We start from the raw sequence: 23,170 nt of genomic DNA, 5'->3' as shown, positions 1-23,170 counted from the left end.
TGTTCAGCACGACCCGGTTAGCCATTCTCGGCTATATAGTCCAAAACGGACTTCTCGGGCCCGACCCCGACCGCATGCGCCCCCTCATGGAACTTCTCCTCTCCCACTGCACCAAGGCCCTCAAACACTGCCTGGGGTTCTTTTCCTACTACGCTCAGTGGGTCCCAAACTATGCAGACAAGGCCCGCCCACTCATGCAGTCCACCCAATCCCCCCTCGCGGCTGAGGCACAATACGCTTTCGCCCGCATCAGAGCAGACATCGCCAAGGCCGGGATGCGCACAGTGGACGAGTCACTGCTTTTCCAAGTAGAAAGCGACGCTTCAGACGTCGCCCTTGCCGCCACTCTATATCAGGCAAGCAGACCAGTGGTATTCTTTTCCCGCACCCTTCATGCCCCTGAAATTCGACACTCATCCGTCGAAAAGGCCCAAGCTATCGTTGAAGCTGTGCGGCATTCAGAAAAAATTAATTATCATATTTCTGTCTCCAACAGCGACTGCACTTAAAAATACTTCATTGGCTGCAAAGTCTGTTGAGATATCCTCTGATTGGGAAAAACACCATGGCTGAATGCCCCAATTTGTTTTCAGTGTTGTCTCGGGCGGGGAAATGAAGGGCAGCCAGTCAGCTGTCTTGCCGGCTATTGCCGCCATATTTTTAAACACTTTGTGGGAAAAAAGGAAGGGGGATGGGTCCCATGACGTTGTGCTGGCGGCCTTGGGTAGGCCGTGTGGAGTTTGCACGTTCTTCCCTTGTCTGCGTGGGTTTCTTCTGGGTACACTGCTTTCCTCCCACAGTCCAAAGCTGTGCAGGTTAAGTGGAGTGGCTATGATCAATGCACGGGGCTACGGGGAGCAGAGGAGTAAGCCATTTTGAGGGAGGGGGAGTGGGCCTAGGGAGAGTGCTCTTTAGGAGGATTGGTGCCGATTTAATGGGTCGAATGACCTCCTTCTGCACTGTAGAGATTCTATAGATCTAACATGTTAAAGGGCGGCCCAATGTAAAGAAGATGGAAACCCCTCACCCACACCAATGTAACACCCCCCCACCCAACCCTCCCCCCCACCCCTCCCCACACATCACAGAACCTTCACCCTCACTGCTCCATGGAACCTATGGTACATCTCCCACAGAACACCACCCACCCCCCCACCTCCACCCCCCGGGGGGAGAAAGAGAGAGGAAGGGGGTATTCGGCAGTAGTTATTTTGGATCATGCTCCACATATTGGGGATTTGGTGTTGGGGTCAGGCCACACTCAGCAACCCCCCCCCCCCCCCCCCCCCCCGAGGTTGGAGATGACATTGTTGATGGATTAGGGGGTTCTGTTGTAGAGGAAATCCTCTACCATTGGGGAGTAGACTGACTTGAATAGGATTGAGGAGATTTCACCTTCCACATTGTGAGAGGCTCTGAAGGTGGGCATTAGAGTGTAGATAATCTGCTATAGAGCACATAAAGAGAAGAATGAAAGGGTGGAGAGGCAGAGGTTGGTGGATTCCATCCTTGAGGTGGATCGCCAATACTCGCTTGCCCCGACTCCGGTGTTGTTGGCGAGCAGGAAGAAATTGCTGTTGGAATTTGGGCTGCTTTCGACGGGCAAGGTAGTGCACCTGTTGCGACGCTCGATGGGGGCTTTTTATGAACATGGGCAGAAGGCTAGGTGCCAGTTAGTGCACCAGCTAAGGCAGCCTCTCGGGAAAAAGTGCAGGTGAAGGACTCGAGTGGCAGGTTTGTTTCCGCCCCAGGTATAGGTCAATGAGGCTTTCGTGACCTTTTATTGTAGACTTTATAAGTCAGAGCCCCTGAAGGATCAGTTGTCTATGACGGGATTTTTGGCTGACTTGTCTTTCCCAGTGGTAGAGAGAAGGCAGGAGTTGTTGTCCCCGCTGAACTTGGAGGAGATCATGAAATGCATGGGCTTGATACAGTCGGGTAAGGGCTCTGGGCCCGGATGGACTCGCGATTGAAATTTATAGGAAATTTGCGGGTGAGCTAGTCCCATTGTTGTTACAGATGTTCAACAATTCCATGTCCCGGAGGATATTGTCAGCCACATTGGCGCAGGCATCGATTTACTTTATATAGGCTACTGTGCAGACAGGGAGGGATTGCAACGTGTCCCAGAGAAAGTGAGGGCTATCCAACCAGCTCCCACACCACAGAACACGACTGTACTGCGTTTCCTCCTCGGGTTAGTAAACTACTATGGGAATTTCATTCCCGGTCTCACAACGATGTTGGCCCCCCTATACCTCTTGCGAAAAAAAGCAAGGGGTGGGCATGGGGAGCCCAGCAGGAAGAAGGGTATGCTCAAGTCAAAAAGCAGTTGATCTCATCAGGCTTGCTCATGCATACAACCTGCCAAACCCCTCATAGTCACATGTGATTCCTTGCCATATGGCATTGGAGCTGTTTTGTCACATCGCATGGACAATGGCAGAAAGCGGCCGAGCGTGTTTGCCTCCAGGACGTTGGCTCCGGCAAAGCGCAACAATGCGCAGATTGAGAAAGATGGGTTGGTCGTCATTGCCATAAAAATTGTCACCAGCACATGTATGTGTGGTAAACCACTGTGTTCTTATATTAAGGGTTGTACGGTAGAACCTGCACTACAGGTTCACCTGGGCCCCTGCATGCTAGCTCCGCCCAGGAGCCGGGTTATAAATGTGCGTGGCCTCCAGCTTGCAGCCATTTTGTCAGCTGCTGTGGGAGGCCACACATCTGATACTAATAAAGCCTCAGTTTGTATTCAACTTCGTCTCCAGTCAAATTGATCGTGCCTCAATTTATTAGTATCTGATTCAGAAGATGGACCTCCGGATTAAACCAGATCGCCTGCAGCTGGATCCACACGCAAGCGACGCCAGAAAGGACTTTCAGCACTGGCTAGCTTGTTTTGAAGCGTATATCAACGCGGCGCCGACCCCTGTTCCAGAGGCTCAGAAGATTCAAATATTGTACTCCAGACTCAGCTCCAAAGTCTTCCCGCTGGTCCAGGATGTGCCCAATTACGCTGATGCCATGACTCGACTCAAAGAAAATTATGAGCAGAAAGCGAACACGCTCTTCGCCAGACACGCGCTCGCAACGCGTACTCAACTACCTGGTGAGTCAATCGAGGACTTCTGGAGGGCCCTGATCCCACTAGTTCGGGACTGTGACTGCCAGGACGTTACAGCTAAGGAGCACTCAAATCTCCTTATGAGGGACGCTTTTGTGACTGGGATTGGGTCCGATGTTATCAGGCAGCGGCTCCTAGAAGGGACCTCTGCGACCTCGCAGAGACTAAAACACTAGCGCTTTCCATGATGGTCGCCCTGCGCAATGTCCAGCCCTGCGCAATGTCCAGTCCTACACCCCCAACCGCGCGGCCCACTCCTACGCTTCATGGGCCCTACAGGCAGCCGCCCCAGCGGGGGCGCTACCCACCCAATACGCCTGCGCTACACGCCAGCCAGTGATCTCCAGGGGGCCCCGATGCTATTTTTACAGCCAGCAAAGACACCCCGCCAATGCTGCCCGGCCCGCACTGCCCTTTGTAAGGCCTGCGGGAAGAAGGGCCACTACGCAGCGGTGTGCCAGGCCCGCTCAGCGGCAGCGGTCGCCCCCACACCCCCCCCGGTCACGGACAATGGACGCCACTATCCTCCTCTCCTCCCCAGGCCATGTGCGAGCAATGGGCGCCACCATCTTCTCCCCCGCACAACACGTGCGTTTCATGATCGCCGCCATCTTGTTCCACACCCGCAACGTGCGTTCCATGGGCGCCACCATTTTGTGATCCCCAGGCCTCCGGGCGCCGCCATCTTGTCCACCCCGCAGCACATGAATACCAATGGCGTTTCAGGACCCCAACTCAACGGCGCCTCACTACCCGATGATCAACCACGGCTCGCATCCATGGCAATCGACCAGTCCTGACCACATACTCTGACCAACGCATCCACCAGGGTGAAAGTCAATGGCCATGTGACCTCCTGCCTACTGGACTCCGGGAGCACCGAGAGCTTTGTACACCCGAATACGGTAAGGCGCTGCTCCCTTAAGGTACACCCTACCAAGCAAAGTATCTCCCTGGCCTCCGGATCCCATCGCGTAGCGATCCGGGGGTACTGCACGGTCACGCTCACAGTCCAAGGTGTAGAGATTCACGGTTTTCGCCTTTACGTCCTCCCTAACCTCTGCGCTGCACTTTTCCGCGGCCTGGGTTTTCAGTGCAACCTCCAGAGCCTGATCCTTAAATTCGGCGGACCCTTACCACCCCTCACTGTGTGCGGCCTCGCAACCCTAAAGGTCGATCCTCCTTCCCTCTTTGCCAATCTAACTCCAGATTGCAAACCCATCACCATCAGGAGCAGACGGTACAGCACCCAGGATAAGACCTTCATCAGGTCCGAGGTCCAGTGGTTGCTTCGGGAGGGAGTCATCGAGGCCAGAAACAGCCCCTGGAGAGCTCAAGTGGTAGTGGTTAAGTCTGGGGAGAAAAACCGAATGGTCGTGGACTACAGCCAGACCATCAACAGGTACACGCAGCTCGACGCGTACCCCCTCCCACGCATATCTGACATGGTTAACCAGATTGCACAGTACCGGGTCTTCTCAACGGTGGACCTGAAATCCACTTACCACCAGCTCCCCATCCGTAAATCGGACCGGCCATACACCGCCATTGAGGCAGACGGCCGGCTATATCACTTCCTTAGGGTCCCCTTCGGCGTCAAGGGGTTTTGGCCTTCCAAAGGGAGATGGACCGAATGGTCGACCGGTATGGCTTGCGTGCCACGTTTCCGTATCCAGACAATGTGACCATCTGTGGCCATGATCAGCAGGACCACGACGCCAACCTCGCTAAATTTCTCCGCACCGCCACTCTCCTCAACCTCACGTACAACAAGATGTGTGTGTTCCGTACAAACTGCTTAGCCATCCTCGGCTACGTGGTTCAGAACAGAGTTCTGGGGCCCGATCCCGACCACATGCGCCCCCTCATGGAGCTCCCCCTCCCCCACTGCCCCAAGGCCTTCAATCGCTGTCTGGGTTCTTCTCATATTATGCACAGTGGGTCCCAAACTATGCGGACAAGGCCCGCCCACTCATACAGTCCACTCATTTCCCCCTGACAGCCGAGGCCCAACAGGCTTTCGCCCAGATCAGAGCTGATATTGTCAAAGCTGGAATGCACGCTATAGACGAAACACTTACTTTCCAAGTAGAAAGCGACGCATCGGACGTCGCCCTTGCCGCCACCCTCAACCAGGCAGGCAGGCCCGTGGCATTCTTTTCCCGCACCCTCCATACCTCCGAAATTCGGCACTCATCCGTCGAAAAGGAGGCCCAGGCTATCGTTGAGGCTGTGCGACATTGGATGCATTAACTGGCCGGCAGGAGATTCACTCGCCTCACTGACCAACGGTCGGTAGCCTTCATGTTCAACAACGGGGCAAGATCAAAAATGATAAAATCTTGCGGTGGACAATCGAGCTCTCCACCTATAATTACGAGATTAAGTATCGCCCTGGCAAACTCAACGAGCCCCCAGACGCCCTATCCCGTGGTACATGTGCCAGTGCAAAGGTAGACTGACTCTGGGCCCTGCACGACAGCCTTTGTCACCCAGGGGTCACTCGGTTGTACCATTTCATTAAGGCACAAAATTTGCCCTACTCCTTCGAGGAAGTAAGGACGTTCACCAAGGACTGCCAGGTCTGTGCGGAGTGCAAACCGCACTTCTACCGGCCAGACCATGCTCACCTGGTGAAGGCCTCCCGCCCCTTTAAACGCCTCAGCATGGATTTTAAAGGCCCCTCTCCTCCTCCGATCGACACACATATTTCCTCAGTGTGATCGATGAATACTCCTAGTTTCCCTTCGCCTTCCCACGCCCCGACATGACGTCTGCCACTGTCATTAAAGCCCTTAATTCTATCTTCACTCTGTTCGGCTTCCCCGCCTACATCCACAGTGGTAGGGGATCCTCATTCATGAGTGATGAGCTACGTCAGTTCCTGCTCAGCAGGGGTATTACCTCCAGCAGAACGACGAGCTACAACCCCCGGGGAAACGGACAGGTGGAGAGGGAGAACGGGACGGTATGGAGGGCTGTCCAGCTGGCCCTACGGTCCAGAAATCTCCCGGCCTCCCGCTGGCAAGAGGTCCTCCCTGATGCACTACATTCCATTTGCTCATTACTTTGCACTGCTACTAACAGTACATCGCATGAACGTCTTTTTGCCTTCCCCAGGAAGTCCACATCCGGGGTATCGCTCCCAACTTGGCTCACAGCTCTGGGAACTGTGCTTCTCCGTAAACATGTGCGGCTCCACAAGGCGGATTCGTTGGTGGAAAGGGTGCACCTGCTCCACGCAAACCCACAGTACGCCTACGTGGCGTTCCCCGACGGCCGCCAGGATACCGTCTTCCTCAGGGACCTGGCACCAGCAGGTTCCGCCCCCGGCGCCACCCTCCCCTCCCCCGCCGCCGCCATCACCCCCCTAGGACCGTCCATCCTCCCCATGCCCCCCCCCCGTTGATGAAGAGGATTTTGGCACGCTCCCGGAGTCAACTTCGACCACGACAGCACCAACATCGCCGGCTCCACTTCGTCGATCCCAAAGGACGATCAAGGTGCCGGACCGGCTGAACCTCTGACCGACCCGCTGGATGACCATTGACATTTTTTTTACTGCTCTGTAAATATTCAAGATTGCTAATGTATATAGTTATCCACCACCCCCGCCGGACTCAATTTTAACAGGGGGTGAATGTGGTAATCCACTGTGTTCTTATATTAAGGGTTGTACGGTAAAACCTGCACTATAGGTTCACCTGGGCCCCTGCATGTTAGCTCCGCCCAGGAGCCGGGTTATAAATATGCGTGGCCTCTAGCTTGCAGCCATTTTGACAGCTGCTGTGGGAGGCCACACATCTGATACTAATAAAGCCTCAGTTTGGATTCAACTTCATCTCCAGTCAAATTGATCGTGCCTCAATATGGCCGTCGGTTCACAATCCTTACAGACCACAAGTCGCTTTTTGGACTTTTTAAAGAAGACAAAGCAATCCCACCCATCGCCTCACTAGAATACAGAGATGGGCTCTTTTACTGGTCGCATAGGAGTATTCGTTCTGGCATCCGCCAGGTACCCAAATTGCGATCGCGGATGCGTTAAGCAGACTGCCATTGCCGACACCCCTCTGTCTCCTCCTCAGTCTGATCAAGTAGTAGTCATGCTAAATTTTATGGACATGCTGCTGGTTGCAGGGTGCCGGATATGGGAATGGACCCTGACGGATCCCATACTGACCAAAGTCCGCCACATAGTACTGTACGGTGGCCAGCATTGGAAGCTGCCTAATGAGTTATGTTTTTTAAAAATATTTTTATTCTCCTCCTTTTTCACATTTTCTCCCAAATTTGCACCCACCAACAATAAGCAGTAATGAATATAATGTTAATCCCCATATCACCAACAACAATCCCATCCTCCCACCAACCCCCAAACAACTGCCCGCATGTTAACATAAACAAATAACAAACTGGAATCAGGAATCACCCATGGTCACCATTAACACATACAGTCCCCCTTCCCCCAACCCTCCCAACCTCCCCCTCCCGCAACTAATGGTCGACGTTATCCAATTCTTGAAAGTGCACAATGAAGAACGCCCATGAATTGTAGAACCCCTCCATCCTTCCCCTCAGTTCAAACTTAACCTTTTCAAGAGACAAATATTCCAACAGGTCCGCCCGCCACGCCAGGGCACAGGGTGGAGAGGTTGCTCTCCATCCCAGCAGGATCCACCTTCCGGCGATCAACGAGGCGAAGGCTACAACATCTGCCTCCGCACCCGTTTCCAACCCCGGCTGGTCCGACACCCCGAATATGGCCTCCCGGGGGCCCGGGTCCAGTTTCACATGCACCACTTTAGAAATTATCCTTAACACCTCCTTCCAGTAAACCTCCAGCTTTGGGAAGGACCAAAACATATGAACGTGATTTGCGGGGCCCACAACATTCACACACATCTTCTACCCCCTCAAAGAGCCGGTTCATCTTCTACCTCGTGAGGTGTGCTCTATATACCACCTTCAGCTGCATAAGCCTCAACCTCTTGCACGAGTTGGAGGCGTTAACTCTCCAGGGCACCTCACACCAGAACCCCTCCTCCATATCCTCTCCCAACTCTTCCTCCCACTTTGCTTTGATCCCTTCCAGTGGTGCCTTCTCCTCTTCCAAAATAGCCCGTAAACCCACGACACTACCCCCTTCTCCAGTCCCCCTGTTGTCAGCAGCTCCTCCAGCAATGTGGAGGCTGTCTCGACTGGGAAGCTCTGTATCTCCTTCCTGGCAAAATCTCAAACTTGCATGTATTTAAAAATGTTCCCCTGCTCCAGCCCATACTTTGCTCCCAGCTCCTTCAATCCTGCAAACCGATCCCCAAGAAACAAATCTTTTAGTGGCTGAATTCCCTTCTCCTCCCATTTCTGAAAATTTCCGTTCCACTTCCCTGGCTCAAAACTGCCTCCAAATTCTCAATGAAGCTATTATTACCGGACTCCCTGAGTATTTCCCCGGGGCTATCGGGAGCGACGCTGTTGCTAGTGCTTTCAATCCTGACCCCCTGCACAAACTCTCCTCCAATCTGACCCACTGGAAATCAACCCCTCTTACCCAGCTCCGTACCTTCCCCACATTCGCCGCCCAGTAATAATACATCAGGTTCGGAAAACCCAAACCCCCTGCCTGCCTTCCCCTCTGTAGCAGCACCTTTCTCACTCTGGCCACCTTCCCTCCCCATTTGAACAAGGTAATCATTCCTTCAGCCTCCCTGAAAAATGGCTTTGGCAGGAAAATCGGCAGGCATTGGAAAATAAACAGAAATCGCGACAACACGTTCATTTTAACCGCCTGTACCCGAACTGCCAGTGACAGAGGGAGACCATCCCACCTTGCCAGATCAGCTTTCACTCTCCCCACCAAACTAGAAATGTTCTACCTGCGGAGCCCCCGACACTCCTGGGCAACCTGCAACCCAGGAATCTAAAGTGAGTCCCTGCCCTACGGAATGGAAGCCCCCCCACCCCTGCCCCCGGCCGAGACACCACAAAATACTCACTCTTGTCTGATTTAATTTGTACCCCAAGAAAGACCCAAACACTCAAAGCAGCTCCAATATTCCCCCTATTGACACATTCGGTTCCGACATGTATAACAACAAGTCATCGGCATATAAGGACAATCTGTGATCTATCCCTTTCCATATCCCCGACATTTTTAACGCGATGCCAATGGCTCAATCGCGAGTGCAAACAGCAGGGGGGACATAGGACATCCCTGCCTACTCCCACGGTGGAGAGAAAAGTATCTCGAGCTGATGTTATTTGTGTGGACACTCGCCCTCGGCCCCTTTGGTAGTAGATTTACCCAGTCCACAGATCTTGGTCCAGTCCAAACCACTCCAGAACTGCCATCAAGTACCCCCATTCCACCCGGTCAAACGCCGTCTCAGCGTCCAATGCCACAACCACCTCTGATCTTCATCTATCACCTTCGGGAGGCACTCCTCCAGCCTCCCTGTCAGTACGTTCGCCAATATTTTTGCGTCCACGTTTAAAAGTGATATGGGTCTATACGACCCACACTCTGTCAGGTCCTTATCTATTTTAAGCAATAGGGAAATCGATGCCTGTCCCAAAGTTTGTGGTAACACCGCCTTCCATATCACCTCCTCAAACATCCCCGCCATCAGGAGTGCCAGCTTATCATTGAATTTTTTATAATATTCCACCGGAGCCCCATCCGACCCTGCCACCTTCCCCAACTGCATCCTCCCAATCGCATCTTTTATGAGTTACGGGTATTTTTGACCAAAATATTCGAGTTCAGTATTGAAGACGGCATCCTTCCATGGTGGACGCATATCGTCATCGCAAAGTAGGGCCAGGACTCCATCTTGCGGGACCTGTGTAGCAGACACTCAGGGGTGTGGAAAACAAAGATGCCCGCCTGCAGCTAAGTCTGGTGGCCAGGCCTGGACGCAGAAATAGAAAGGGAGGCCCAACGATGCCGAGTTTGTCAGAGCAGCAGAAACTTTTGCCCACTGCAATGCTTCACCCATGGGAGTGGGCAGCATGGCCTTGGGTGTGGTTACATGCTGACTTTCCTGGTCCTTTCTGAGGATCTATGTTCTTGATTATAGTAGACGCCCACTTGAAGTGGCTGGAGGTCCACTGAATGTCGTCGACTACCATGAGGGTGACCATTGAAAAATTATAGCTCTCATTCAACACTCACGGTACCCCAGAGGTGTTGGTCACCGACAATGGGATGCCCTTTACCAGCGAGGAATTCACAGGATTTATGAGGGCAAATGGGGTACGGCACATCCGTACAGCCCCATATCACCCAGCTGCCAATGGACTGGCAGAAAGGGCAGTGCAAACATTTAAAAGGGAGCTGATAAAGCAAACTTTGGGATCAATTCACACTTCGCTGGCAAGATTCCTGTTCTGTTACCAAACCACGGCACATGCCACTATTGGGTTGGCACCGGCATCATTGTTAATGGGCCGGCAACTCCGGGCCTGTCTCAGTCTCGCGTTACCAGATATTGGCGGGAAAGTATGCCATAGCCAAGAGCAGGGAGGGTGTTACCCAGGTCGATGTAAACGGACCAGTCAGTTTGTACCAGGTGATGCAGTCTACATTAGGAACTTTGCAGATGGCACCCAGTGGATCCCGGGACGGTTCTTCGCCAGTCAGGGCTGGTATCGTACGAGGGTCAGGCACATTATGGAAAAAACACATTGCTCACATTAGGAACAGGGGACCAGCGGTGCGCAGAGATCCCCGGGAGAAGCCAATTACTGCCCGGCCTACTCTGACTCCTCTGGATCGAGGGTATCCCCCCAAGGGGGACAGGATACAGAGATGAGAGAGGTTTTGATTCAGATTCTGACAGGGAACAAGCCGTTCAGCAGTTTCTAACAGTACCTCCACTGTGGTGTTCGGTGCGGAAACAATGTTCACTGTCCAGGTATACACTGCATGGTCTGGCCCAGCAGGCGCAAAAGACTCAGCCAAGAGTAAAAAGACACATACATCCTCCTACTCCACTGTCATCGGAAAAGTCTTAAGACTTTGTGAGGGCGGGGTGGGGTGAAATTTTATAACCAGCACGAGACATACGGGGTTAGAGCAATTAGTCTCCCCATGAGCCTTGTTGAGTACGAACTCCCCCCACTGCGGGCGGGGAGCCCATGGATTGGGTAATAGACTTTAATATAAAAGTTGGCGGACTTGGAACCGATACCTCAGACCCGGCTGGGGTCTGAAGAGTACTATTACTTTGCAATAAAACTAGTTCTTTTTATCCCTCACCTCAGACTCATCTGAGGTCACTAAACTTACCATCCTCCATCAACTGATAAAGCAGTCAGCCTCTATGTTCAACACCACGTGGCAGAAGCACTGAGGGCAGTAAGGGCACACAATGCACTCTGAATGGAGGACTTCAATGTCCCTCTCCAAAAGTTGCTTGGTAGCACTACTGCTGACTAAACTGGCTGACTCGTTGAAGGATGTAACTGAAAAACTGGGCCTGCGGCAAGTGATGACAAAGCCAACATGGGGGAAACACCTATGTGACCTCACCTTCACTAATTCACCTGTGACAGGTGCATCTGTCGTTGATAGTATTGGTAGGGATGACCACCACACTGTCCTTTTGGAAACAAAATTCTGGTTTCACCACAAGGACATCTTCCATTGTGCTGTGCAGCACTATCATGCTAAATGGATAGATTCAGCACAGATCTCGCAACTCAAAACTGGCATTCAAACATGTCAATCATCTCAGCCCCATGACATCACTGCAGGTGTTGCTCAGGGTAGTGGCCTAAGACCAGCCATCTTAGTTCTTCATCAATGACCTTCCCTCCAATATAAGGCCATAAATGTGGATGTTCACTAATGATTAACAATGCTCTATTCCATTTTCAACCCTTTAGATGCTGAAGCAATTCATGCCTGCATGTAGCAAAACTTCAACAACATTCAAGCTCGGGTTGATAAGTGGCAAGTAACATTTGTGCCAGGGAATGCCACCTCCCGCACGAGAGAATCTAACCATCTGCCCTTGATATTCAATGACATTACCATCATTCAATCCTCCACAATCAATATCTTGGGGGTTACCATTGACCAGAAATGGAACAGAAACTGAAATCCTCTGGTTAAATAGCAGGATGGGAATTCTACAGTAACTCACACCATTGCGCCCCAAAATCTGTCCTCCATCTACAAGATACAAGTCAGGAATGAAAATTACAGCTGAGTACAGTTCCACCAACTTCCCAGAAATGCAACACCATCCAAGATAAGGTAGCCCACTTGATCGACATCCTACCCACGACCTTAAACATTTACCCCCTCCACCACTAGCTCACAGTGACAGCAATGCATACTACTCACCATGCCTCCTTCAACAACACCTTCCAGACCCGCAACCTAGAAGGACAAGGGCAGCAGAAGCATGGAATCACCACAGCTGTGGGGTTTCCTCCAAGTGACACATCATTCAACCTTCATTATCACTGAGTCAATATCCTGGAACTCCCTTTCTAACAACACTTGTGGGTGTTCCTACAAGACATGGTCTGCAACAATTCAAGAAGGTGTTTCACCACCACATTTTCAAGGACAACAGGGCTGGGCAACAGACACTGGTCTTGTCAGATTTGCCAACATCCCAAGAACGAATAAAAACAGTGTATTCTCATGTCTCTCCAGATGTGGTTTATAAACAATGAACTGCAATATCAACATGTTGTTATGTAGGCAGATGTAATACTCAACTTGCTCACAGCAAGATCCCACAACAAACTCGGAGGAATGATCAATTAATCTGACGCTGAACGGTTTAAGTTGAGAAACGGTGGCCAGAAAACCAGGAGAGCTCTAGTGAAAAAGTGCTAGATGGTTGGAAGTTCCTGCCACCTTTTAGATGGGCAAAGTAAGAAGTCTTACAACACCAGGTTAAAGTCCAACAGGTTTCTTTGGAATCACTAGCTTTCGGAGCGCAGCTCCTTCCTCAGGTGAAGGAGCAGTGCTCCGAAAGCTAGTGTTTGAAACAAACCTGTTGGACTTTAACCTGGTGTTGTAAGGCTTCTTACTGAGATCACCCCAGTCCAACGCCGACATCTCCACATCATGACCTTTGAGATGACATAGTAAACTAGGAAAATCTGTCAAGATCAGGTGGAAGGAAAATACCCCATGCCACCTTCTGAAGAAGTGCTGTCCTCCTGGTGTCCTGGTCATTGTTTATCCTTCAACCATTAAAACAGATTAGCTGGTGATTTATTTTGTTACTTTTTGCGTGACCATCACGAGGCAAATTGGTTGCTGCATTTCCCTGTATTACAACAGTAGCTACTCTTGAAAAGTACTTGCACAAAACCAAAGTCCAAAAGGTCATTGACCTCAAACATTAACTCTGGTTCGCCCTCCACAGATGCTGTAAGAAACTGCTAATTAATCCCAGTATTTTCAGTTTTTACTTCAAAATGCCATAATTGGCTTTAGGGTGTCCTACGTTTGTGGAAAGTTCTATACAAATGCACGTTCTTTCTTTTCATTCATTAATAGGAAACGGTATTAGAAGCATTTTCAAACCTGTTGAGATTTAAATTTGTAAAATATGTAAATATAGCTCACGGTATATAAAACATATCAGCATAAATGCACATGTATGTATCCAGAGATCATAGCACCTTCAACAAGACTGCGTCACCAGGAGTTAAAAATATTAATGTCTGTCAACCCTGTTCAGTCAACAGTTCCATCAAAGGGTTTTCTCGCCAGGGTATTTTCCAGCACAACAGCTTAAACTCATGAAAACCAAAATCCCCCAAAAAGCCAAAATTTAAAACCCAAAAAAAATCGATGATCACTCATAAGACTTTGTGGCATAATGGCAGGAGATACTAAAGATACATTACCATCGCTGTGACATTAAAAAAAACATTAATGTGTTTTCTTGTGCTATAAAATGACCAAAAGTTAGATTTATTTATCATTCCAAGCGACTGAGATTCACAGATTGCCACAATCAGTGAAGTGATGTCAGAAATATTTCCCCTCACAAGATGTCAACTAGGCTGTGGAGATATATGTGCTAATTGGCTATGACAATCTCACTATTCTCACTTTACCTTGAGCTGACGTGATTTAGATATCCTGACATTTGCTGACTTACCAAATGCGCAGCACTTTGCAAAAATGTCCGTTTTATTTAACAAGGTCATTCAAATAGTTTCTAAACCTTAAGGAAATCCCATTATATTCGACCAGCTCCAATTTGAATTGAAAAAAACAATGCCCGGTGTTTTGAATCAAGAGGGAAAAAGTGCACAAATGTCACTGCTGATTTCATACAACTCATCCCAAAGAGGCTGAACTGAAATCGAATTCAGACACCACCAAAACCATCACTTTTTGAAATTGCAACACATACCAGAAATACATAACAAACAAGGAATAAAATGATGCAAACATTACGTGGTTTCTGTTTGTTTAAGAAGTAGTTGTTGCTGCATCGTAACCCAACCTTGGCCCACAACATAAAAGCCGTCCAAATCGGAACATGAAACGACTGGGAAACTAAAAAAAGGGGGCGGAGGCACACCTATCAATTTATTTGTGCGGTTACTTATAGCAAGCGATGGAAGGACCCGCATCTATAGGGATGTAAACCAATCCTACCTTCAGTCTTCAAGTCCTAATTTTCTGGTATTTTGAGGCTGCTCTGATTTCCTTTATTTCTTTGTTAAGAATAGCACAAATCAGCAGCATCGTTCTATACCGCTGGGCTAAACACCCAAAAGGATCCAACACACAAACACATAGGCTGTCGCCTAACTAGACAGTTTAGGGTTCATGTAATACAAAAAGTACACAAAACTATCAGGGATTAACTCTCTGTGCAAAGCCAAACAGTGCTAACCTTTGTGTTGCTGAGGCACTGGCTGCCAGAATTGTGCTGAGCCTGTGCCATCAAGAGAAGTAATCCTGTCCTTTTGATTAGTGACTATTGTGAATCTTGCTGTACAGCTAACCACTGCTGTTCTGTCATGCTACTGTGTTGTGTGGAATTATTAGCACTGTTATCTGTCACAGGATGTCTTTCTTTGTTTCTTTCCTATGGATTTGAAAAAAAAAGAAATCTTACAACCCACCTCCCATCCCTTTTGCCCCCCCCCCCCCCCCCGCAAACACACACACATTCACAATTTTGTTTGGGGATGTGAAGAAAATTCCATTTGTGGCAATCACTAGGAAAGTGATGAATGCTTTAATGATCCACAAACCAGGAAATGCACTTTAGAAGATTGAAAGGGAGTCTGACTTTCTTTTTTCTTTCTTTTCCACAAATCTTTTATTTTTTTAAAATGCCTGTGTCCCAGTGCAGGCCTAGTTGGAGTGTAAGGGTACGAAGGCTAGGATGTCCAGAAGCAGAGTTGGTAGGCCTCATGTGCCAATCTCAACAATTGGTTGTGAAATTGGGGACTTCTATGGGCAGGTGCATTTTATTCAGAATGAGGTAACAAGAATTGAGCTTCCCCAATCCCTCTTTTCTTCCCCCTTACCTTACCCTAAGCTACTAGGATTTAGACACCAAGGAACCAACAAGCACATGGAACATTAAACAAAAAGTTTGTAGAGACCATTATTTTTGTGGTTGTCTTTCATCCTAACTCACTCAAGGAAAATTGGCAGGACACCAACAAAGGGCATTGTGTGTCTAAAGTTGGGTGTTGTGCATGTGTGTGTTGTTCAGTGAAAAGAGAAATGAGCCAAACCAGAACCCATCTGCCAAAGGATTGTACCCGGTTTCAGTCAAACTGCTCAAATGCTAATGAGCTCAGTTGCATAAATATTCTTGAATAGAATAAAATATGTGGAATGATGGTGATTACATTGTGTTCGACAGACCCCAGATAAATTGACCTACTGTGAACTAAGACTGCAAGGCTTTCTGGGGATCTGCAACAGAAAACTAGCCGTGTAGGTGAATGACTATCCAGGACATTGGGGTCAAAGCGTGAGTACATGGCAGCAGCAGGCGTGCTCTACTTCCTCTGCGCTCTGCTCCCAAGGTGCTCCTGCTATGCCAATGTTCCTGCGCCCCCGGGTAGGTGCTCCTCCATGCCCCACCTCTTCCCAGACACAGGCTCCCTCTGTGCCCCTGCTCTCCCTGTACCCTTGCTTACCCTGTTATTTTGCTCACCCCATGCTCATGCTCTCCCCATTCAATGGTTCCCCCCATGCATATGTTCCATCTGGGCTCCTGCTCTCCTTGGGCTCAGGGTCTCTCCGGGTTCCGCTTCTCTCCCTCATCCTGTGCCATGCTCCTGCTCTCCCCGTACAACTGCTCTCCCCATGCACCTGCTCTTGCCCGTGCTCCAGCTCTTCTTGTGCTCCTGCTCTCTCCGTGCCTCTGCTTTCCGTGTGCTTCTGCTCTCCCCGTGCCACTGCTCTCCCTGTGCCTCTGCTCTCCCCGTGCCTCTGCTCTCCCCGTGCCTCTGCTCTCCCCATGCCCTTGCTCTCCTCATGCCCCTGCTCTCCATGTGCTCCTGCTATCCTCGTGCTCCTGCTCTCCCCGTGCTCCTGCTCTCCCCGTGCCCCTGCTCTCCCCGTGCCTCTGTTCTCCCCGTGCTTCTGCTCTCCCCATGCCCCTGCTCTCCACGTGCCCCTGCTCTCCCAATGACCCTGCTCTCCCCGTGCTCCTGCTCTCCCCGTGCCCCTGCTCTCCCTCTGCTCCAGCTCTCCCCATGCTTCTGCTCTCTCCCCGAGCTCCAGTTCGTTCCGTGCTCCTGCACTCCCCAAGCTCCAGCTCATACCAAGCACCTGATTGTCAAGTGCATCTGCTCGTCCCGTGCTCCAACTCTCGCTGTGCTCCATCACTCCCCGTACTCCTGCGCTCCCGTACCCGTGCTCTCCCCGTGCCCCTGCTCGCCTCATGCCCCTGCTCTCCTTGTGCTCCTGCTCTCCCCGTGCTCCTGCTCTCCCCCGTGCCACTGCTCTCGTTGTGCCCCTGCTCTCCCCATGCTCCTGCACTCCCTGTGCCCCTGCTCCAGTTCGTCCCGTGCTCCTGCACTCTCCAAGCTCCAGCTCATCCCATGCACCTGATTGTCAAGTGCATCTGCTCGTCCCGTGCTCCAGCTCTCCCTGTGCTCCAGCACTCCCTGTGCCTCTGCTCTCTGCGTGCTTCTGCTCTCCCCATGCCCTTGCTCTCCCCGTGCCCCTGCTCTCTCTGTGCCTCTGCTCTCCCTGTGCCCTTGCTCTCCTCATGCCCCTGCTCTCCATGTGCTCCTGCTATCCTCGTGCTCCTGCTCTCCCCGTGCTCCTGCTCTCCCCGTGCCCCTGCTCTCCCCGTGCCTCTGTTCTCCCCGTGCTTCTGCTCTCCCCATGCCCCTGCTCTCCCTGTGCCTCTGCTCTCCCTATGCCCCTGCTCTCCTCATGCCCCTGCTCTCCTCATGCCCCTGCTCTCCGCGTGCTCCTGCTCTCCACGTGCTCCTGCTATTCTCGTGCTCCTGCTCTCCCCGTGCCCCGGCTCTCCCCGTGACCCTGCTCTCCTCATGCCCCTGCTCTCCATGTGCTCCCGCTATCCTCGTGCTCCTGCTCTCCCCGTGCCCCTGCTCTCCCCGTGCCCCTGCTCGCCTTATGCCCCTGCTCCCCGTGTGCTCCTGCTATCCTCGTGCTCCTGCTCTCCCCGTGCCCCTGCTCTCCCCGTGACCCCGCTCTCTCTGTGCTCCTGCTCTCCACGTGCCCCTGCTCTCCCCGTGACCCTGCTCTCCCCGTGACCCTGCTCTACCCTGTGTCACTGCTCTCCCCCGTGCTCCTGCTCTCCTCATGCCCCTGCTCTCCATGTGCTCCCGCTATCCTCGTGCTCCTGCTCTCCCCGTGCCCCTGCTCTCCCCGTGCCCCTGCTCGCCTTATGCCCCTGCTCCCCGTGTGCTCCTGCTATCCTCGTGCTCCTGCTCTCCCCGTGCCCCTGCTCTCCCCGTGACCCCGCTCTCTCTGTGCTCCTGCTCTCCACATGCCCCTGCTCTCCCCGTGACCCTGCTCTCCCCGTGACCCTGCTCTACCCTGTGTCACTGCTCTCCCCCGTGCTCCTGGTCTCCCCATGCTCCTGCTCTCCCCGTGCCCCTGCTCTCCCCATGCTCTTGCTCTCCACGTGCCCCTGCTCTCCCCGTGCTCCTGCTCTCTCTGTGCTCCTGCTCTCCATGTGCCCCTGCTCTCCCCGTGATCCTGCTCTCCCCGTGCTCCTGCTCTCCCCATGACCCTGCTCTCCACGTGCTCCTGCTCTCTCTGTGCTCCTGCTCTCCCCGTGCCGCTGCTCTCCCCGTGATCCTGCTCTCCCCATGCCCCTGCTCTCCACGTGCCCCTGCTCTCCCCGTGCTCCTGCTCTCCCCGTGCTCCTGCTCTCTCTGTGCTCCTGCTCTCCATGTGCCCCTGCTCTCCCCGTGACCCTGCTCTCCCCGTGCCCCTGCTCTCCCCATGCCCCTGCTCTCCCCGTGCTCCTGCTCTCCCCGTGCCCCTGCTCTCCCTCTATTCCAGCTCTCCCCATGCTTCTGCTCTCCCCGAGCTCCAGTTCGTCCCGTGCTCCTGCACTCCCCAAGCTCCAGCTCATCCCATGCACCTGATTGTCAAGTGCATCTGCTCATCCCGTGCTCCAACTCTCCCTGTGCTCCAGCACTCCCCATACCCCTGCTCTCCCTGTACCCCTGCTCTCCCCGTGCCGCTGCTCTCCTCATGCCCCTGCTCTCCGCGTGCCCCTGCTCTCCTCATGCCCCTGCTCTCCCCGTGCCCCTGCTCTTCTCATGCCCCTGCTCTCCGCGTGCCCCTGCTCTCCTCATGCCCCTGCTCTCCTCGTGCTCCTGCTCTCCCCTTGCTCCTGCTCTCCCCCGTGCTACTGCTCTCCCTGTGCCCCTGCTCTCCCCATGCTCTCCACGTGCCCCTGCTCTCCCCGTGACCCTGCTCTCCCCGTGCCCCTGCTCTCCCTCTGCTCCAGCTCTCCCCATGCTTCTGCTCTCTCCGAGCTCCAGTTCGTTCCGTGCTCCTGCACTCCCCAAGCTCCAGCTCATCCCATGCACCTGATTGTCAAGTGCATCTGCTCGTCCCGTGCTCCAACTCTCGCTGTGCTCCAGCACTCCCCGTACTCCTGTGCTCCCCGTACCCCTGCTCTCCCCGTGCCCCTGCTCGCCTCATGCCCCTGCTCTCCTCGTGCTCCTGCTCTCCCCGTGCTCCTGCTCTCCCCCGTGCCACTGCTCTCGTTGTGCCCCTGCTCTCCCCATGCTCCTGTTCTCCCTGTGCCCCTTCTCCAGTTCGTCCCGTGCTCCTGCACTCTCCAAGCTCCAGCTCATCCCATGCACCTGATTGTCAAGTGCATCTGCTCGTCCCGTGCTCCAGCTCTCCCATACCACTGCGCTCCCCGTACCCCTGCTCTCCCCGTGCCCCTGCTCTCCTCATGCCCCTGCTCTCCGCGTGCTTCTGCGCTCCCTGTGCCCCTGCTCACCCCGGGCCCCTGCTCTTCCCGGGCCCCTGCTCTCTCTGTGCCCCTGCTCTCCCCGTGCTCCTGCTCTCCCCCTGCTCGTTCTACCTATGCTTCTGCTGTTTCGTCCAAAGTCCTGTTCCCTCCATGTCCGCCTGGTTTCTCCCCATGCTCTTGCTCTCTCACTGTGCTACAGCTTTCTCTGTGCTCCAGCTCTCCCCGTGCTGAACTCTTTCTGGGTGCGTGCTCTCTCCAGGTTCCTGCTCCCTCCGGGCTTCTGCTCTCTTCGATTTTCTCCAGCTAAACTCCAGCTCTCTTGGGGGCTCTCAATCTGTTCTGTTCATTCTTTCTTCATGTTCTGCTCTTTCTCTCTCTGGGCTCTCGCATGCTTTGTGCTCCTGTACTCTCACCATGCTCATGCCAATGATGACCTGATTCTATGAGAAGCAGACATACCCATCTTGATGACATCTGTAGGTAAGTATCTTGTTCCTTGGAAGTATTATTAAAATGTTATATTTAACAACTTCATATCATGAGTATAACGTTGTGCTACAGTTGTGCTATAATTTAAATAGATAGGCCCATTTTTAAAAATGTTTGAGAATCATTAATCCAATCATGTCTTAGCATCCGTGTACTGAGTAGGTGGAGGCTGCATTAGGCAGCACCGTAGGTATACGGCAGCTTATTCTACCGACTGCTGACTGACCCCAGCCATGACCCAGTTGTTCTTCCAGTCCGATAATAGGAACATTGCTGAAATCTGCTGATTCGGGGAGATATCGTGCTGACACCTAAACATGCTCAATACAGGGAACAAGTTTCTGTTCATTTTATATAACACAAGCCTGTATGTTAAGGGACTGTTGCCGTTTCAAGATTAAGATTGACTGTTGATTAATTTTTAAATACATCGCAAATATTGGTTCAAGTAGAATATATTTGGAACATTTAATACGTACACATTCATTTTCCATCAAAAGTCTTCGCAAAATTACATAAAAAGTAAAGTGTATTACTTAATACATTAACATATCTTACAATGTACTGTTAGAGATTGGGGTCAGTGAAGGACACAGAAGATAAAACTTCTACAAGGCCATGGCCACTTGTTGCTCCTAGTCAGTGCTGACGTTTCAAACAGCGTAAACTAACTGAATGCCTGAGATGCACATGTAGTACTGTGGATATTCATTAACCTCACACAAATGAAGTGCCCTCCCGACCCTGTGGGGTAAAAATTGTCCATCTTTGGGATTCCAGGCTGCTTTAATCATTATGGATAACTGGTGACCCATTATGAACTTCTGTGGCGAGATGTCAAAGTTCATTGCAATGTGAGCATCAGATAAAAACAAAATTGTTTTAGCTCTGAAAACAAAAGGTTAATAGAAACTGTATGGAAGCTTCTGTAGAGGTTAGTGCAATATGTAATCCTTTAACATTTTTAGAAAATCCACTTGTCTGCGAAATAATGTCAGCTTGAAAGGTGCATTTGTACAATATGAAGCATGCTACTGTTTCAAAATCATGTTTGCTCTAAGAAGTCTGCATTCATAGCCAGTAATGTGATCTCCATGAAAGACAGTTTGAATGTGGCTTTGAAGTCACGGCCCTTGGCATTTGCAGTGCCCCTTATCATGTCCCAAAATCCGAAAGGATCCCAACAGCAGCTACATTCGAAGCTGGCACCCTGTATGGGTAGCAATCCGAATAAAACCCTTTTATTTTTCACTTTATTTTATGTATTATCATCCCTAAACCCGACAGATGTCCGGTCCCGAGCTTCCACATACAGGGTCCGATGCCTGTACTGCCATTCCAGAATATTCCCTTTAAGTAGCACCTCAAGAGTGACCGAGGTAGCAAGGAAGGAAATTCCATTTGAAGATCTCCAAATTTAAAATAAATTCGAAACCAAACCTCCCAAATCTATTATCTCTGGAGAAAAAGGTTGTTGGGGGATTTCTGGAGGGAGGGAGGGGGAGCAAAAATTATTTTGATCAAGAAAATAATTTGCTGCACTTTCCTCCCCTTTGAAATCAATACCATACACGAACATTTCACAGGGAGTGAGTGTGCAAGAGCCTGGTTGTGACTGGAGCACCTGCAGAGTTCAGGATATGAAAGTAGGGCTTCATTTAAATAAAAGTTCCCACCTGATACCCAGCCAGATTCACTACCTGACCAATGGGATTGGGAATTTGGCAGCAGGAGATTCCTGCCTGGGATCCAAGGAAGTGGTGCCCGGCAGTCACGTGGAGAGGGGTTCTGAGGTGAGCAAGCATTAGGTCAGGTGGTCCAAGCAAATGGAGGGTAGGTTAGGGCTTGGGAATTCAAAGCAACTGGAGAGAGTTGGCATAGTTAGAGGGAGGTCAAGACTTTAGAGTCCTGATGGCTCATTGGGTGACCTGGGCTGGGAGAGCATTCCTGCTCACCCTTACCCCCAACGAGTTCCAAGGGTAGAAAATGTTTCAAATTCTTGTTGCCACACAGCACATCCTGCTGTGGCTGCAGGTAGTGCAAGATGCACCAGTGCACGACACACCCTCACTTGAGGTTAAAACGATATGGGGTGCCAATGATGTCACCAGGCCATTGTGGTGATATGCCTGTAGACGGTGTTATGTACAGTTGGTGGTGCGACCTCCAATCAGCAGGTGGTGGTGCAGATCCACCATGTGGTCTCGAGACAGTGGTCATGTGACAAAGCACTCAGATATTAGCCAGGGCAGATCCAATGATCCCGAGAAGGTTGTAAGATGTACAAGAGGACAGTCGTGCATAGGGGTAGTTTCAGTGGAGTATAAAGAATCTCCATGATAACTTGCTCTGTATTTGATCGTTACCTCAACACATGTGCATTAATAAAAATCCTGGTTTGGACAAGTCAGCAGCAGTTCTGTCGATTCCTTGCAAGATATCAAACAGCGAACACAACATGGTACCAGAGTGCTGAAGATTTTAAGTTAACGACGGCAGTGACAAAGTTAAAATTTGGTGGTCGAACTGACCTTGTGAACTGTGACCATTGGCGACTAGGTGCAATAGAAGGATAGAGTTAGAAATTGATGGTATAAAGGGACCCCACCAGCCTCAATTCTCGGGTAATATAAAAAAAAATTGGTGTGTTTTTAAGCAGCAATCCGGATTCTATAACTTCTTCAATCCTCCTGAAGTTCGACAGCGTGGAATGTTGAACAAAAGTTCAGCAACAAAACTTGATGCTGACTTTGAACTTGGCTGCCTCCTGCGTGAACAAATAATTCCCTGTGCAATGTTGTATTTTACAGGAGAAATTATTGCAGACAAGGTGAGCCAGATGAAGACCAATATGAAATGCTCATAAATCTATTTTGCAGGAGCAATGACAGGCTTAATGAAGAGGCCGAAGAAGCGCTACTCCAGTGGTTTTGCGGGAGTGACAAGGTGGTCACGGGGGATGCCCAGACCGCGCTGGACACTGGGAAGGGCGGGGAGCTCTGAGGTGGCGCATTCCAAAATGAAAACTGAGATCGCAGTGGCTGATACCTCGGTGAACCAGCTACTGAACAAGCTAGAAACAGACAACATTGTGCCAATCTTAGAGAAGCTTTCTCCAGAG

The 23,170-nt window shown here is 51.2% G+C and overlaps 1 protein-coding gene across 7 annotated transcripts in view; it reads right to left on the bottom strand.

The window, feature by feature from the left end:
* hao2 (hydroxyacid oxidase 2 (long chain)) overlaps window positions 1-23,170 on the bottom strand; it is a 136,636-nt gene that overhangs the window by 101,457 nt on the left and 12,009 nt on the right. For 3 of the 7 annotated variants that reach the window (XR_011948661.1, XM_072513748.1, XM_072513756.1), the window contains exon 1: window positions 14,568-14,673. The exons of 1 other annotated variant lie outside the window; for it this stretch is intronic. Coding sequence is in view for 2 of the 6 variants with exons in the window: in XM_072513748.1 (XP_072369849.1) it covers window positions 14,568-14,605 (38 nt within the window). In the remaining 4 variants the exon portion in view is untranslated. Of the gene's footprint in view, window positions 1-14,265; window positions 14,285-14,567; window positions 14,674-14,771; window positions 14,933-15,012; window positions 15,032-23,170 lie in introns of those variants that run through there. 3 more of the 7 variants (XM_072513754.1, XM_072513749.1, XM_072513755.1) reach the window with 3 other exon arrangements.

Source organism: Scyliorhinus torazame, chromosome 8, assembly GCF_047496885.1.
Source record: "Scyliorhinus torazame isolate Kashiwa2021f chromosome 8, sScyTor2.1, whole genome shotgun sequence".
In the NCBI taxonomy this organism is placed as follows: Eukaryota; Metazoa; Chordata; class Chondrichthyes; order Carcharhiniformes; family Scyliorhinidae; genus Scyliorhinus; species Scyliorhinus torazame.
The sequence above is the reverse complement of the archived record's forward strand: the minus strand, read 5'-3'. Positions and strand labels throughout refer to the sequence as shown.